Source organism: Cyanistes caeruleus, chromosome 3, assembly GCF_971803275.1.
Source record: "Cyanistes caeruleus chromosome 3, bCyaCae1.hap1.1, whole genome shotgun sequence".
Classification (NCBI taxonomy): Eukaryota; Metazoa; Chordata; class Aves; order Passeriformes; family Paridae; genus Cyanistes; species Cyanistes caeruleus.
The window spans coordinates 104,617,876-104,633,718 of NC_141703.1; the positions used below are offsets into that span (position 1 = coordinate 104,617,876).

A 15,843-nucleotide genomic window follows, 5' to 3' on the forward strand; every position below is an offset into this window, starting at 1 on the left:
ACATGTGCTCCCAACACTCTTCATCCTGTTTGCTTCAAAATAGCTGTTTGATTGCTTCTGATTTTATTCTATCAGGTTTTCCTGCCACCACACTCAATAGTTACCTGGGGGCTCACCCACATCCATCTCTGATCAGCTTCTTCTAGTACAAATTCCCACTTTGTGTAGAAAATCCTACAGAAGCCTGCTGGTCTTCAATCAGATCAGAATGATATATTTAATTTCTATAGCCCAGACTTATTATTACTAAGTTGGGTAGGGCCTTATATAAGTTTAAGGACTAAAACACTGAAGTACACTAAGTAATATAATTATGCTTTGCAGAAAAATGGAATTAAGAGACTAAGAGAGAACAGTGGGATATCAGTGGGTCAACATTAATTCCTAGTTTTTTTTTGTATAGCAATATGTTGAGTCTCAAGATGCTTTTAAATTGCTTCAGAATCCTCAAAAACAGTTGTGTTATAAAATTCATGTTATTATTTACCATGCAAACTATTCACCAAAATCATATCTTCTTTCCCATTCACATGCAAATTCAGGTGAATTTCAATAGGAGAATAAAGTTGAGCATGTTCTAGTCTGAACATCCTGCTCTCAGATATTAAACTTATTCTTTAACCCTTTACATTAGTCAAAATCTAGTACCCTAGAGAAAAATCTTTCCAAAGGGTACAAAGAATGGCCTCAAAAGACAGATAAAATTTTTAGACATAGGCTGCTCATCATGAGTGTTGAGTATTAGAGATCACTAATAGTATTCAATATTTTCCGCTCATTATGAATTATGAACATTGCCCTATGTGTATTTCCGTGGGTTTTTTGGGTTTTTTTGAGGAATGTCAAAACTTGTTTTGCAAACAAAGGGGTTCTCCTTTGTTTGTAAATGTGTGATGAGGTTTCCTTGCCTTTCTTTGATACTACCTCTAGCCCACTGCTTATTTTAATGGCTATCTCTTGGAATTCCTATTCCTCTCTGAAATTTATCTGAATCAGACATACAGGCAATTTCAAATTGCAGTGGAGATACATGTAACTTGTTTACTTAAAGGAAACCAGACAAAAATGCTTAGGAAAGATTAAAGGGTTAATGCTGGCTTACTTGGGCTGGCAAATATGAGGGTGTGCAGTGGATCTCTGTAAACTCCCTCTTAAATTGTCCCTTTTTTTTTTACTAACCAGCCATACCAGCTGCCCCATGGTCTGCTTTTGTTGGCAGTCAAGAACTGGAAGCAATCAGAGGGAAGATTCTGTCCTGTTTCTGCATCACAGGCAGAGTCAGGATAGTGCCCTTGTCTAAAACAAATGTTGTTCTTAGAGGCTATTTGTGCGCCAGTGCTAACATTTACAGCTGAGAGACAGGAAGGAGGATTTCCCACACAGCTGCTATTTCTTCCCTGCTCTTCATGGAACTGCAGAGCTGCATTTCCTCCTCACCATAACTCAATAGATTGAATGCCACAAGTGGGTAAAATGATTATGAGAATTCAGATCTCTGTTGATTTGTATCTGTACACAGCACAGACACAAATGTTGTATTGATGCAATATTGTGCTTTTCACAATTAGTTATACCGTTTTTTCCTTTGGGAAACAGGAGTTAATGTTTTATATTCTAATTTGATGACTAGGTTTCTTTGCTGTCAGATTTTAGTCAATGAGCCATTCTTGGAAATTTGCCTTGAGCTCTGCAACAAAGAATTGTATCATTGTGTATAATGAGTTGGAATAAATGCACAATATTGTTTACACAAAAGTTTCCCCAGCTCCCAGTTATTTTGAAGCCCATATAAGTAACAAAAACAGAACATAATAAATAATAACATAACATAATAACTTACAGAAATCAACAATGACACATAAGTGAAATAATCAGTAAATAAATATCCTTGTTTTGAAAAGATCTTGTAATTACATAAGACATGTATGACAGTAACATTAAAATAGCTTGTCAAAACATCAAAATACAGACAGTTCTGATTCCCTTGAACAATTATCTACTTTGAGCCTGAAAAAATACTTTAGAAAAGGAGCCCAGCCACACACAATGAGGAACATAGGATGAGAGATTTTGTTATCCTGTGATAAATTATTCTAGTTAAAATTCCTTGCATGGTTGAAATGATCACTTTGGCAATGAAGGTACCATCAGGAACATATCATCAAAAACATTGCCATGATTAGTTTAAAACAAAATTTGGGGGAAAGAAAAGAATCAAATAAAAAAGGAAGAACTAAGAAGAGAACACCAGCTTAGTTTTTAGTTAATGTGGTTTTAAGGTAGTCCCCAAATCCAGAAGGCAGGAAGTCTAGACAATAGAATATTTTGACAAAACAGTGCAACCTAAATTGCAGCATGATAATTCAGAAGCAGCAGAACATGCTAATTCAGGTGCTTAAATGAAATGTTAGAAAGAAAATATCATTTATTCTTGCCCACTTTGCACATTCAGGCACGTGCTCTAAAGTTGATGAGGAACACATCTGGTGCAGGGAACTCAGGGTGCAGCTGCAGATGGAGCTGCAGGTTCACCTCTGGGTGGAACCTGAGACAAGAGGCTGTGAACACCACCCCTTGCACAGCAAAGGGCACAGGGAGCTGTGGCACAGCTGAGGGACACTGAGGCACATGGCTGGGGAGGAAGAGCAAGACTTGGGTGTGCTTACACTGTGAAGGGATAAAATCCTAGGGGGTCTTCCTCAAAACCAGACTCCTGAGAGTGCCATGGGGATGGAGCTGGTGAGGAAACCTGGTGTGAGTGAGTGAGTGTGCAGGGAGTCCAGTGGGGACCTGGAGCCACCCCTGTGGCTCAGTCCCAGCAGTGACAGTCTGGGACTTTGGGATTATGGCTGCCAGTCTTGTAAATGATCACACTGGGAAGATAACAAAAATTAATAGTTTCCTTCCTTAAAATGGACTGAGAATCATGGAATAAATGAGGAGGGACAGGACCTCTGGTTCATCTGGCCCAGCCCCTGCTCAAAGCAGGCCAAGGCCAGGTTGCTAAGGCTGTGTTCACTGTGATACAGAGACTCTGTGGCTGCTCTGGACACTGCTCCCCGTGTCTTCCACCCTCACAGGTATTTCTTTTCTGTAATACCTGATTCTCTTGATACAACTTGAATCTTCTGCTGCCTCATGCTGTCACAGTGCCTGTGATGTACCTGATGGCAGGGAATGGAGGAGATACAGCCACACTCGTCTCACTGGTGCCCAGGGACAGGTCAACAGGTAAACTATTGGGGTCTCCATCCTCAGGGACATCCAAAACCCAACTGGCCCCAGCCCTGAGCAACCTGATCTCCAGGTGTGCCCTCTGCATCAACCATTCCACATGAGTCTGTGATTTAAAAATCAGTCTGTTACAGTACAAACAAATTTCACAGTTACTGGAATCTTCTCTGGCAGGCCACTAATGGAGAGGTTCTCTCCTCCTGTTTTTAATTGCATTTACATATCTAAGGCTTAACTGTTCAGACTAAGCTTTCCTAAAGCATCTCCCGCAGGCAATTTGTTTTGTGAAATTCAAGCAAGCATACTTAAATAATTAGAAAATGAAAATTTCAGAAATGTTATGCAATGATTTGACTCTGTTACATGCTGTGAAACAAGTGGCTGATGTCTGGTTAAGGCTTGGCTCTGATTGCAAATATATCACTGTTGTGTTATCCTAGTTTGTGCCATGGGGGAAAAATTCAACTGCCCTTGACAAGCTAAAGCTTGAGCAGCATTGGTTTGGTTATGACCAGCAGAAGCTCACTGAGAACTGAAGATTAACATGTGTGTCCAATAAGAATACATGTATTTAATACAGGTAGTTTTTTCTGCTGAGCATTCCCTGGACAAAAGGCTTGGGCAGGTTTTCAGAGCACTCATGAAATCTGGTGCTGCAGGCTGAGGTGGTCCATGTGCAAATAAAAGAATAAAAAGAGCACTATTGCTGTGCTTTCCATACTTTCATTCAGAAAGTCTGGAGGAGGGGGAAGCAGCAGCCTGAGATCTTGTTCCTTCTTCCTAGTTTAGACCATTCTTATAGTTTTCATTGTTTCTGTGTAATTTGTTATTATATCACAATAACAAAAGTCCTCCTTGAGGTAAACATTCCTCCATGTCATGTCTCCAGCTGCAGAAATTATAATTTCAGGTTTTGTCATTTATTCAGGTTTTTATTTGAAATGCCATCTGAAAAACTTTTGGTCATTCTCTTTGTCTTTGGTACATACTTCTCTAGGTCATTTCGAAAATTGCAACTTCTCTTTGTCTTGAGGGGGTGAAAACACAACAAGAACTCCTGTCTGTATTCTGTTATCACAGCTACTAATGCTCAAACATGCTCTGGCAAAGATTTTTCTCACATTCTACAAATATTCTCTGCCCCTTTATTTCTCCTCAGAAGTCCTGTGCTAGAACCCACAGCTCATATGAGAACATGGCAAATACCTAGTGTATCTTCCTTACCAGGAGTTGCTTTCGTCTCCTTAAAATTATCATTCTATTTTCATCTTTGTCTAATTTTCTGTAACACTTCTTTTTTTTTTTCTTTTTTTTTTTCCTCAAACTACAAGGTTGTGGTTTCCTTAATCTTATCTATTTTCTGTGTATTAAGGGGGGGAAAAAAAAGGAATATTTACCTATGCCATACAGATTTAAGTAATGTTATTTTGACAATTTCAGATGGGGATTGTTACAGGTGTTTTCCTATTCTGTACAGAAAATTCAGGTTTGGGTTTCCAACAGATTTCATCTTCGTGTGTGAAATCATATCTCAAATTTTCAAGGAATTGGATAAGACCAACGGAGAAGTAGTATAACTATACATTCCTAATTTAAGCTCACACTATCCATCATTTCCAGCCACAAGAAAATATAGTATTTCAGTTAAAATAAAATCTGTGTGTATACAGAGAAGGTGAATTAGAATTAAAACATCTCCTAACTTCGAAGAATCTCTCTTTACTTTAAAGTATTTATGAATTTGAACATGAAGACACTTTGAAATATAAAACCCTGAGGTTGAGATCCCCAGCTCTGGCTTCTTGAAACTGCATGAAGGTTTATTTTAAATTTTATTAGTAATTTTTATTGCCACACAGCTCTGTAGACCTTGTAGTTTGGAAAACTGGGGGCTTATTTTATATGATTATATATTCAATAGAAAATACCTTTGAATTGTACCTTGAATTGTACTTTTGAATTTTGGTTTTGAGACCTGGATAACAGCAGACACATTTGAACCACAGTATCAAAATTTAAGAATTTAATGTATGCTTTCTCAGTATGAGATCCTGGTTCATTTCTTCATTTCTTTGTCCTAGAAGTTCCCCAATAATTGCAGTGTTTTACTGAAACAAAGTTTTTCCTGTATTCCATTAGATGCTTCATTTCCTCACTAGCCCCTTTAGCAGAACCTTCTGGTTCCTAATTTTCCATAAAGTACATAGACACAGAACTAAAAAAGCCATCAAATGCATTTCATTTTTTTCTTTCATCTTGGCACTCATCATTAGTCATAAATAGTACATGCAGGTAGGTCTTGATTTCCTTTTATATTTTATATAATATAATAATTTATATAATAATATTTTATATTTTTCCTTTTATATCTTTTATATCTCTTATGTTTTGTTACACAGAGCTGTGTGATACCAGCTCAACAGAAACATCATCATGTTCAACCTTCCTTCATCTGCATAATACCTTTTGTATTATTTACTCTTAAATATCTTCATTTGATTAGCATAGCTCTTGCTGGTTCGTTGTCTTCTGTCTTGTGTTTTTTGAAGCAAATCTCTAAGGGTACTTTAACTGTCATATTTTAAGTTATAAGCATGAATTACAAGTAGTAAATTTTGTTTTCAAAGCTTTAGTTAAAGTTTGTCATGCACACCTGTTTGGGGTTTTTTGATTGGTTTGTGTAGTCCTTTATTCTCTGACTGTGGTGAGATGATTGATGATGAGAAGAGTTACAAATGGATGCTGAGATTCTTTTCTATCTTGCAGCAACCCAGAAGGGTCTGCATTTTATCTTTCTAAGGGGATTTATTTGGAACAAGCATTTTTGGAGTATATCTTTGAAAGTCCTTTATGCAAAAAGGAAAAAAAAAAAAAGTTTTGCCTTTTTAAAAATAAAAAGATGTGTGGAAGAGTTTTTTTCTTCAACAAGCAGTCCCTAGAAACAGCAAGTTTTAGTTTGTGAATAATTTGATACAAATACCAGAGCCATCTCCTTGAAGTCCATATTTATGCAAGAAGTCAAAAGAAGGCAGATTTCTTCCTAGAGCTTCTACCAGTTGAAGTAAAATGCTGTAAATTGCCATTCAAGGAGGCTATGGGAGGTAGATCGAGCAGATTAAGGTTAATAAACCTGCCAACAATTAGGGCCTTATCAGAACTGAAATCAGGGGATTATGAAGCAAGCTAAGTAAAGCCTCTCTCTGGTGAGCAACAGATTTATTTCTGCTGAAGATTTCAAGGGAGGTTGTAAGAAAAGAGCTCTGGTTTAGGAGCCCACGCCGGGTGTGAGTGGCCAGCGAGGCAGCGGCGAGCCACTGCCCTGTGCCTTGTCCTGGCTGTGCAGTGACCAGCCATGCAGGGTCACCTCATCCTCACACTGCAAACAGCAGCAGCACCATAAGGAACCTGCCTGGGATCGAGAGGAGAAAATATGAGTAGCTAACAAAGATGAATTAAAGCCAGGGCAATGGTCTCGTAACTTCAGTAGCTGTCTTGGGAATATGAAAACAACTGTATCTTGCTTCTTAGCCAGAACTGTGACCACGCTGCTCTTTCTGCCAAAAATCTTATTCTCCTTTCCTCATCCATATCCTAAAAGTCAGTCCCTAAAAAGGCATAAAAGCTGTTATTAGGTTTCCATGTATAGTACCAAGTTAAGCTTTAGCTTTTCCTGCCCGGATCAGTGAGCTGCCTTACATTTGCCACAGTGTAATCATTTAGCTGAGCAGGGTACCCATTGTTGCCTACAACAGTAGAATTTAAATTACAAAGCATTAGAACTCTTTTCAGAAAGATCCCTGAAGATGGCTCTTCATTAGTGCAGATTCCCTGTGACTTCTGAATAACTCTACCAGGGCTGGTATTTAATATTGAGATACACTGGACCGTATTAGAATTAAATAGCCATTGAATCAGGATGATAGATAGGAAATAAAATCTGGTGTTTCATAATATTTCAGGAACTCTAAACTGCTCTGCTGACTCTATACTATATATATGCATAAATATATGTATACAATTCAATTTAGGAAGCTCGAAATGCTGAACGGTGGTTGTCAGACAATTTATCATGCTAGACAAATTCCTAGATGCAAATTTTTGTCCTATGGAACAGATTCTCAGCTGATGTAAATAAATCTTTTGGTTCCACAGAGTATTGATTCAGGTAATGCAAAACCCAGAAGAAACAGAAACATTCATCTCTCTCAAATACTTTACAGTAATTGCTGATTTTTCAAAATTAAGAAATGTGCAAGAAGTAGAGACCGTATAATCAAGACTATCTAGCTGGATAATTTTCACTCTACTTATATTTTAAAATAAATTGTTTTACATAACTTCCATTGTTTCTTGCTTTACACACAGCTTCATTTTAGTAGTTTATTTTTCAAAAATATATTGACTATTTGATGAGTTTCATAAATTATTTTGTATGCCAGACCAGGCAAATAATTTTTCTTAGTCACCCTGCTCTAATTAGTGCATTAGGAAGTGATGTTGTCAGGATTGTGAATACTGTAACGTAGGAAAAATGGCTACTGACATAATGCCTAGATGCATATATTGCAAATGTTCTTGTGTCTCTGTCCTCTAATTAAATATAGTCCTCGGGTCAGAATATGATTAGTTGTCAAGTGACAATTTAAGAGGCTAGAAGAACATGTTTGTGCTGAAACTAGATCAGGAGTTCTTTAGTGTTCTTTGTAGTGCATAGGCAGTGCTTTTAATGACTTCTTGACAAGGCTTTTGCTGCAATTCAACAGTAGCATTGCTGTAGATAATATCACGTGAAATTTCACAGTACAGGCTTAGTGTGTTATAAATTTGTTCTTAGCATATCAAAACAGAAAACCTCACATGAATGCCTCCATTGACAGAGCATCCAGAGAGAAAACAATTAAGAATTGTAAAAGGATAGGTAAAATTACCGGGAATAACTATAGGTATGATGTTTTGCCTTATTTGTGTAACACAAATCTTGGTGAAAACAGGGGGGAAAAAAATCAGAAGTTTTTTTATATGTGTTGCTTGGTTTCGTAAGCATGACAAAATTGTGTCTTCTCTAAAAAATATCTTACATCCTGCTTTTTGAGTTGCTTTCTTTTGTTTTTTTTTTTATTCCTTTCACAATTGTTTTGGTTAGAAAGAAGACTATGACACTATTATTAAGGAGATAAAAAAAGCACACCTACGTAGTCTAGTGACCTTTTCAATTAGAGGAATCCATTTTGTTACTTTTGCATAATCCAGATTTAACCAGGGTGAAATTTAGAATGTAATGTTAAACCAAGTCATGCACCACAAGTGTGTGACACAAAAGAACAAACTCCAATCTCTTGGCAAAAATTTTTGTTGATTTTGTAGTATTCAGGCATTGAAAGGAAGCAAGCTAAGTCTCACACAAGAAGATTTGTTACTGGTTTGGGGGTTTTTTTCAGTCTTGTTATGGATTGCTTAAGTATATAGATAGTACTTTTGTTTGTGAATATAAATGTCTCACAAAGTGTATGAATGATATTTCATTTTTTCATGGTTTCCTGAGATGCTTTATGACAATTACAGAGTTAATCAATATCAATGACCAGATAAAGAATATATTTTCCTCTGACCTGCAAGATTATATGCTTTGCTGGCTTATTTTCTGCACAGCATGAGAAATTGTCTTTGCAACCTTTTTAAAATCTCGCTCCACAGTTTTGAAAATCCCAAGAGTTTTTTCAATTATTGCAAAGAATAATACAGCTTGATGTTAGTGACACTTTAGTATAACTTCATCCTAAAACTAAGAGTAAGGACACCCAAATACAGAGCAATATTATCCAATTTATAGACTAGAAAAATGATTAGGTAAATCATGGATTTGCATAGACATAGTATGAAAATGAAACAGCTCCATTGTGCTGCTCCAATTGTATGTACATAAGGCTTCCCAGATCAAGCTGATTTACATGACCAGGCAAGAGGCTGAAACCTGTCTAACATCATATGAAAAAGTGAATTCTAAACTTTGTTTGTCACAAGTCAGTGGAGAGGCTGTGAATGGCAGCATCTCCAAGACCTCACATATCTGCCATGCTCCTCTCATCTGGGATGTGAAAATTTTCTCTAATTTTGACTCTTTCTCTAAGAGTCATAGAGCTCTGCTTGCTAAGAGCTTACTAATTTTACAGAAAATTTTAAAAACCCTGAAAGTTAAATAATTTTTTTTTATATTTTTCCTTTGGTGTTCTGTGCTCAAGAGGAAAAAAATAGTTCAGTAGCCACCACCTTTATACTCATGTTGGCTACTCATTGCCAGAGCTTGTGACATTTCTGATAAACAGTTTAAACTAAACATGAAAATATTTTTACACCAAGGTTCTTTTAAACAATAAATTTTTAAAACTCAAAATCCCCGGTCTGGGAGGGAGAAAACCCAGTATGTTTGTAGCCAGTGAATGCTATTTAGATATGCCCATTTATCAATTTCAAATATGGTTAGAGTTCCCCCTTTTAAAAATTGAGTTGATCTCTCCATTATCCGTGAAATCTTTCAGACTGAATGAACTTAATGTGTTTCCATACGCCAAGAGCAGTTTAGCAGATTCAGGACTACAATAACAGCTGAATAACCTTCTCACTTTACCCTGGACAAGATGATACATGCTAGTTTTCCCCAAGGATATTTTCAGATCTCTGGCCTGACTCCCTGTCTAAAAGGTGTTTACAGCAGAGAAAGGGCACTCAGGCTTTGGGCAGAGGCTGTACCAGAAATGGTGCAAATCCCTAACTCTGACTGTACTGCCACCACTGTGGGGCTAGCCAGGGAGAGCAGGAGGGGATCTTCTTCAAATTGGAGTTGAACAGTAGGGAGTTTGAAAGACAGTGGTGTTATGGGGGTTGAGTATGTCCTATATTTGTAGAAAATATGGTTAAGGTTCTAGGAATATTATTATTATTATTATTATTATTATTATTATTATTATTATTATTATTATTATTATTATTATTATTATTAATCATTGTAATTATTATCATTATTATCATTACTATCATTATTATCATTGTCATTATTATCATTATTATTATTAATTATTATTGGCAGCTGAAGAAACTAGCTGCGCCAGAGGAACTATTTTGTTCATAGATCCTGAAAGTCATAGCAAATTTCTATTCATTCCATGTTATAGTGAATGAAATCATTCACTGAACAGCCTCAATTAGTTTATGAATCTGGATATTTATATATATATATATATATGCAAGCAGAGATATCATTCTATCTAAAACATTAATGAGAAAGGGAGAGAGGAGATATGTGATGATGTATTATTTACCATACAGGGAAAATTTTTAGAATAAGAATTCGATCCCTAGTACTTTGTGGTATCATATTATTCAACAATGCTTGTAGACAGCAAGGGCTAATCTGAAATCTGTGAGGCAGAAAAAAGCAGCAATATTTCACAATTACAGCCCACTTCATCCTTGGTTTATGTGCCTTTCTATACCTGTATGTACCAACTTGCTGGCTATTAGTGGGATTCTGAATGTTGCTGAGGATTAATAGTTTGACAATTTATCTGATAAAATATTCATACATCAGAATTTCATACAGTCCTAATTAAAACTACTGATCACATTTTATATGTGAAATACATTTATATATGGAATAAGTGTTATGGAATAAGAATAATATTAAATAAACTGAACTGGAATTATAGATCAAAGAAAAGATTTTCCATGTCAAAGGAGTAGTTGCACAATTATTCTTGTATGTTATCATAAGAGATATGTAGGACAGCCTCATGGTATGGTATACCAGAGGTATGTGGTGCTCTGGGTTCACAGCAGGCAGCTGAAGCATTGCCCTTTTTAGATCAGGGAGTATCTGGCCCAGCATATATTTTTCCTTTTCCTGTAAATGATAAAGCGAATGAAGTTCTTAATCCATCATTCAACATGGAGAAAAGAAAAATGGAATATAGTATTACCTTGACCTTTATAGCACTCTGTTAATACAATTTCCTGAGCACCCACCCTGAGCACTGAACTTTCAGGGGTTCAGCAACCTGTTCAATAGCAGAGAAAGGGGCCAGACCCTCAAACCACAGCGTGTTCAGTGGTTCCAACACACATAACATCCTCTGGTGTCCTGCATTGGCATTTCTGGAATCGATGCTTGTGAGTTTCCATTACCTTCTTTGCAATAATATTATTATTTCCTCTTCATAGATCTAGCAAGACTCAAAAATAGCAAACCCTAAAACTTAGTATTTATTTCCACTTAGGCTTGACCCAAAAGACAAAAAAACTGCCCTGCTGTTTTGCATCAGAGAAAGAAGTGCCTGCTTGCACACTCAGCTGAGGCAGCCTTGCTTCTAACATGTATATACCTTAAAATTCATGCCTTTAGAGGAACTCTATAATGTAATTTTGTTGGTGCTGTCCACCATATCAGGGGTTTGGTGTGTTTTTCAAAAGGTCAGTGGGAATTGCTTTTAAATGTTATTCACTGACAAAGTTTAGAGTGCTGGCTGCATTGGAATGGCCAAGACAAGAGTTATGAGTTGTGTTTGCTGCTGTACAAACATTCATTCAGGAATGGCCAGATAAGAAAGATTTAGGACTTTGGGATAACTATGGATATTAAATGTACTGTTACAGGACATATCTGACCTCTAAATGCTTTTCCTCTTATTTCCTCCTGAATTTGGAAAGGATCCACTGTAGTGTAACTTACTTGGTGACTCAAATGTCAGAAAGACTAGAGGTCAGGTAGAACTAAGAAATCAGTTAGGGCACTACTATTCTGATGTGCAAAATAAGATGACTTTAAGTATTAGCAAATAAGGGAAGTTTTTATACAGGAACCAGTGTAGGGTGATTCCCATCAACCTTTCCCCACCTTGTGCATGCTGAATCTGCAGAAACTTTTTCAAGGATTCTTACCCCTTTTACATGAGTGAAGTTAAAAAATATTCAAATTTTAGTACAAAACTACTTATTTATATTTATTATGTAAAAATATGACACAGAATTTTTTAGATGCTTTACAACCTGAGGATGAGAAGGTCGAGATAGGCATAACTAAAGATCGTGAATATTTCAAAATACAATGCTTGTGAAATCATTATTTGCCATCCTTCATAGGAGGCTGATATAAAATACCATAGCTCTGGTGTAGTCAGTGACCTGAATTTCCTACCTAATAATGTACAGGATTATTCAAGGCACACAAGGATGCCTGGAAGCACCTGAACGGAAGAGTGGCAAGTGACTCACACTCAAAGTTTAGTTCTTTATCTCAATCATAAATTTAAAGGCTTATTTCCCCTTGGAGTTTACTGAGGAAGTATTTAATCACAGGACAACTAAAGCCAGTTAAGATGCCTGACATCTATTTCATAAAATATTTAGACAAAGTGCATTAAGGAACAGAAGACTTTGAAATGAATGGGAGCAGAGCACTAATGCAGTTGACTGCCTTTAACACCGCGTACTCACTGAGGATGTTCTCTGAAGGAACTGCAGTGCACTCCACTTCAGCTGCATGTAGAGCATCACCTGTTTCTGCAGCTAAAAATTTATTTTTAATAAATAAATTATTATTTTATGTATCAATAAATAAAATATTTTATTTTAATTTTAAATTTAATTTTAGGGCATTATTATTATCATTCTAATTTGATTTCAAATAGAATACACAATATTCCCTGTTATTTACACAGACCTGAAACTTTCAAGTAAACAAGCAGACCAATACTGAATTGCTTTTTTAAAAAGGAATTGCTATGATTTTTTTTTAAAAAAAGTATAGTCAGTGGTCTGCATGTCAACATATATAGTATTTTGAAAAAATTATTCACCTCAGTAGTTTTTTGAATCCACAGAGCTATTAATTGAGCTTGACTGTTCTGGTAAGATTAACTAAAGAAAAAGGAAACCCAGAAGAAATTTTTAAAAAGCTAATGCTGTAGCATACATTAACTAGAATTCGAATATTTAAATATTTAAACCACAAATCAAAATACATTGGCAGGTTCAAACTCCATCCTAGGAATGGAAAATTAAATACATTAATTTACACTTATATATATATATATATATATAATTATATATATATAATATATATACTTATATATATTACTTATATACTTCTATGCTTATCTATCTATCTATATATACTTACATATATATATACTTATATAATATATACTTATCTGCCTGTTTACCTCAGCTTAAGTTACATGTTGTTCTCATATCAAAATCTTAGAGACTTAGTTTACATTTTGACTGTCTATATTCAATTACTTTTGGGTTAAGTTTCATTTGAATCAACAAAAATAAGGACTGATCAATAGAATAAAAAAGAATAAATTGATTAAATTAAAAAGAATAAATCTGAGCTGCCTGAAGTTGATCAATATTGATATACTACTGATGCAAACTGCAGAACAGGACACCAGTGAGCAACGTGCTCTTGCCACACAGCAGGCTAATGGTATGCTGGGTGGCACCAGGAAAAATATTGCCAGCAAGTCGTGGGGGGTGATCCTTCCCCTCTGCTCAGCACTGGTGAGACACATCTGCAGTGCTGGGACCAATGCTGGGCTCCTCAGCACAAGAGAGATGTGGCTATGGTGGAGTGAGTTCAGGGAAAGGCCACAAAATCTGTCAAGAGGCTGGACATAGGAAGAAAAGCGGAGAGGAGCTGGGACTGTTCAGCCTGGAGCAAACAAGACTCAGAGGGAATTAATGTGTATTAATGTGTATTAATGTGTATTAATGTGTATTAATGTGTATTAATGTGTATTAATGTGTATTAATGTGTAAAAACACCTGGAAGGAGGGTGCAGGGTGGACAGACCCAGGTTTGTTTCAGTGGCTCCCAGGATCACTGAGGCAGTGAGCACAGACTGAAGCACGGGAGGTTCCTTCTGAACACCAGAAAACGCTGCATTACTGTGAGGCTGACAGAGCTCACACAAAGAGTTTGTGCACATTTCACCCTTGGAGATGTTCAAAACCCACCTGGACATGGTCCTGAGCCACTGATTCTGGGTAACCATGCTTGAGCAAAGGTTGGACTAAATGATTTCACTGATTATCTGATTCTGGGATCCTCTGAAGATTTTGTTCCAAAGTATTTTTATAGCTGAAGAGAAAAAAAGTGACAGTGTCATTCCCTTTTTAGTTCAGGAAATACAGTATGGTGACTTGTGAGAAAAGAACACTGGATATCCTATATCAGAATTTTTCATGTAAATGTAACAGGAATATCACAGAACATGTTGGTGTGAGCTAAGATTCTTGCTTGTTGGTTGTTTTTCAATTTTACCTCTCTCCTTTCTCTCATCTTATGTGGTACTGTTTACAGAGCAGGATACAGCCTCTCTTTTTTATGGAGGAAAAGATTTTGCTGAAATGGAAATATTCTTTTTCTTCAGCCTTTCTCCTGTCCAAGGATGGGGAGGATTGGACCCAGGTACTTGAGAGCTAAGCGCTTCTATTTAGATATGTGTCTGGTAAGGGACAGCTCTTCCTATTAGTGCCCAATCTGCCTGCTTCCATGTGACAAGAGAGTAGCTGCTCATCCAAAGCTGTGCTACTGGAGCTGCTGGTAAATTTTCCCTTTCCACAGGGGAGGATTGTGTCAAGTACTTTTCCAGGCAGTACTTGACACCTGAACACGGTTTTCAGGTTTCAAGACCTTAGTGCCACATATGGTTTAAGTTGTAGGAATAATGCCATTTTATAGGATATAAACCTTTCTGAAGAAGGGGTCACACTCTTACATAGCTGCAATTTATAGGTAAGGTGGCTTAGGGGAACGGTGACCTAAGAAGTTTTCTCTGGCTTTAAGTGCCAAAAAAACGATTCAGAAACGCTGTGCAGCCTCTAAATCTTCATCAGGCAGGGTCTTTCACCTCCTTTGAAATTCTGTGGCAACCTAAGAGCTAATTTGATTATTTTGTCATCAGCTGTTTTCCATAATTCAGGGTTAAAAAGCATGCTTGCCTTTAATGTTTGTGTTGTATTGCTATGTATTTTTTTCTTTCCTTATGGGTGATATTTTAAGAAACCCCAAACTTTTAAAACTTGATCCCTCCTCAAAGTTCCCTCCCTCCCTTCCTTGCTCCATTATGCCCTCTCACCATTTACTTTTTTTTTAACTCTCTAATTGATATTTATGAATTTGATGGTCAAGTGATAAGGTTTTTGAAAAAAAAAATAACTACTGAGCTATCAGGAGGATCATGTTTCTGCACGAATCACTGCTTCGGCATTCTTCCCGTCATTTTAATGAGGCACGTTCTTTTGAGCTGGCAAGTCACAATTCCACCACCCAGAGCCTCACTCTGAGGCATTTTTATAATGTCACAGTTTTTTGTTATAATCCTTGCTAGCTGGCACCATTTGGCACATGCTTCCCTGCAGGCTATTTCTAATCCCATTACTGTGGAAGTGACTCAGTTTGTAGCTTTTTTAGCACATTTGAGGGAACATCTGAGAGACACTTTGGTCTCCATCAGAAATGACTGCGTTTATCTAGAGTTTCCAGCTGTGTTTAGCTGAAATCCAGGGAGAAAATGCTGTTTTAAAGGTAAAGAGTAGATAAAGCAAATT

At 36.7% G+C, this 15,843-nt stretch overlaps 1 protein-coding gene across 22 annotated transcripts in view; it reads left to right on the forward strand.

Moving 5' to 3' along the window:
- ROBO2 (roundabout guidance receptor 2) overlaps positions 1–15,843 on the forward strand; it is a 1,015,778-nt gene that overhangs the window by 387,928 nt on the left and 612,007 nt on the right. For 3 of the 22 annotated variants that reach the window (XM_086883529.1, XM_086883525.1, XM_086883532.1), the window contains exon 1: positions 2,765–3,080. The exons of 17 other annotated variants lie outside the window; for them this stretch is intronic. Coding sequence is in view for 2 of the 5 variants with exons in the window: in XM_086883530.1 (XP_086739656.1) it covers positions 3,159–3,231 (73 nt within the window). In the remaining 3 variants the exon portion in view is untranslated. Of the gene's footprint in view, positions 1–2,764; positions 3,232–15,843 lie in introns of those variants that run through there. 2 more of the 22 variants (XM_086883530.1, XM_086883520.1) reach the window with 2 other exon arrangements.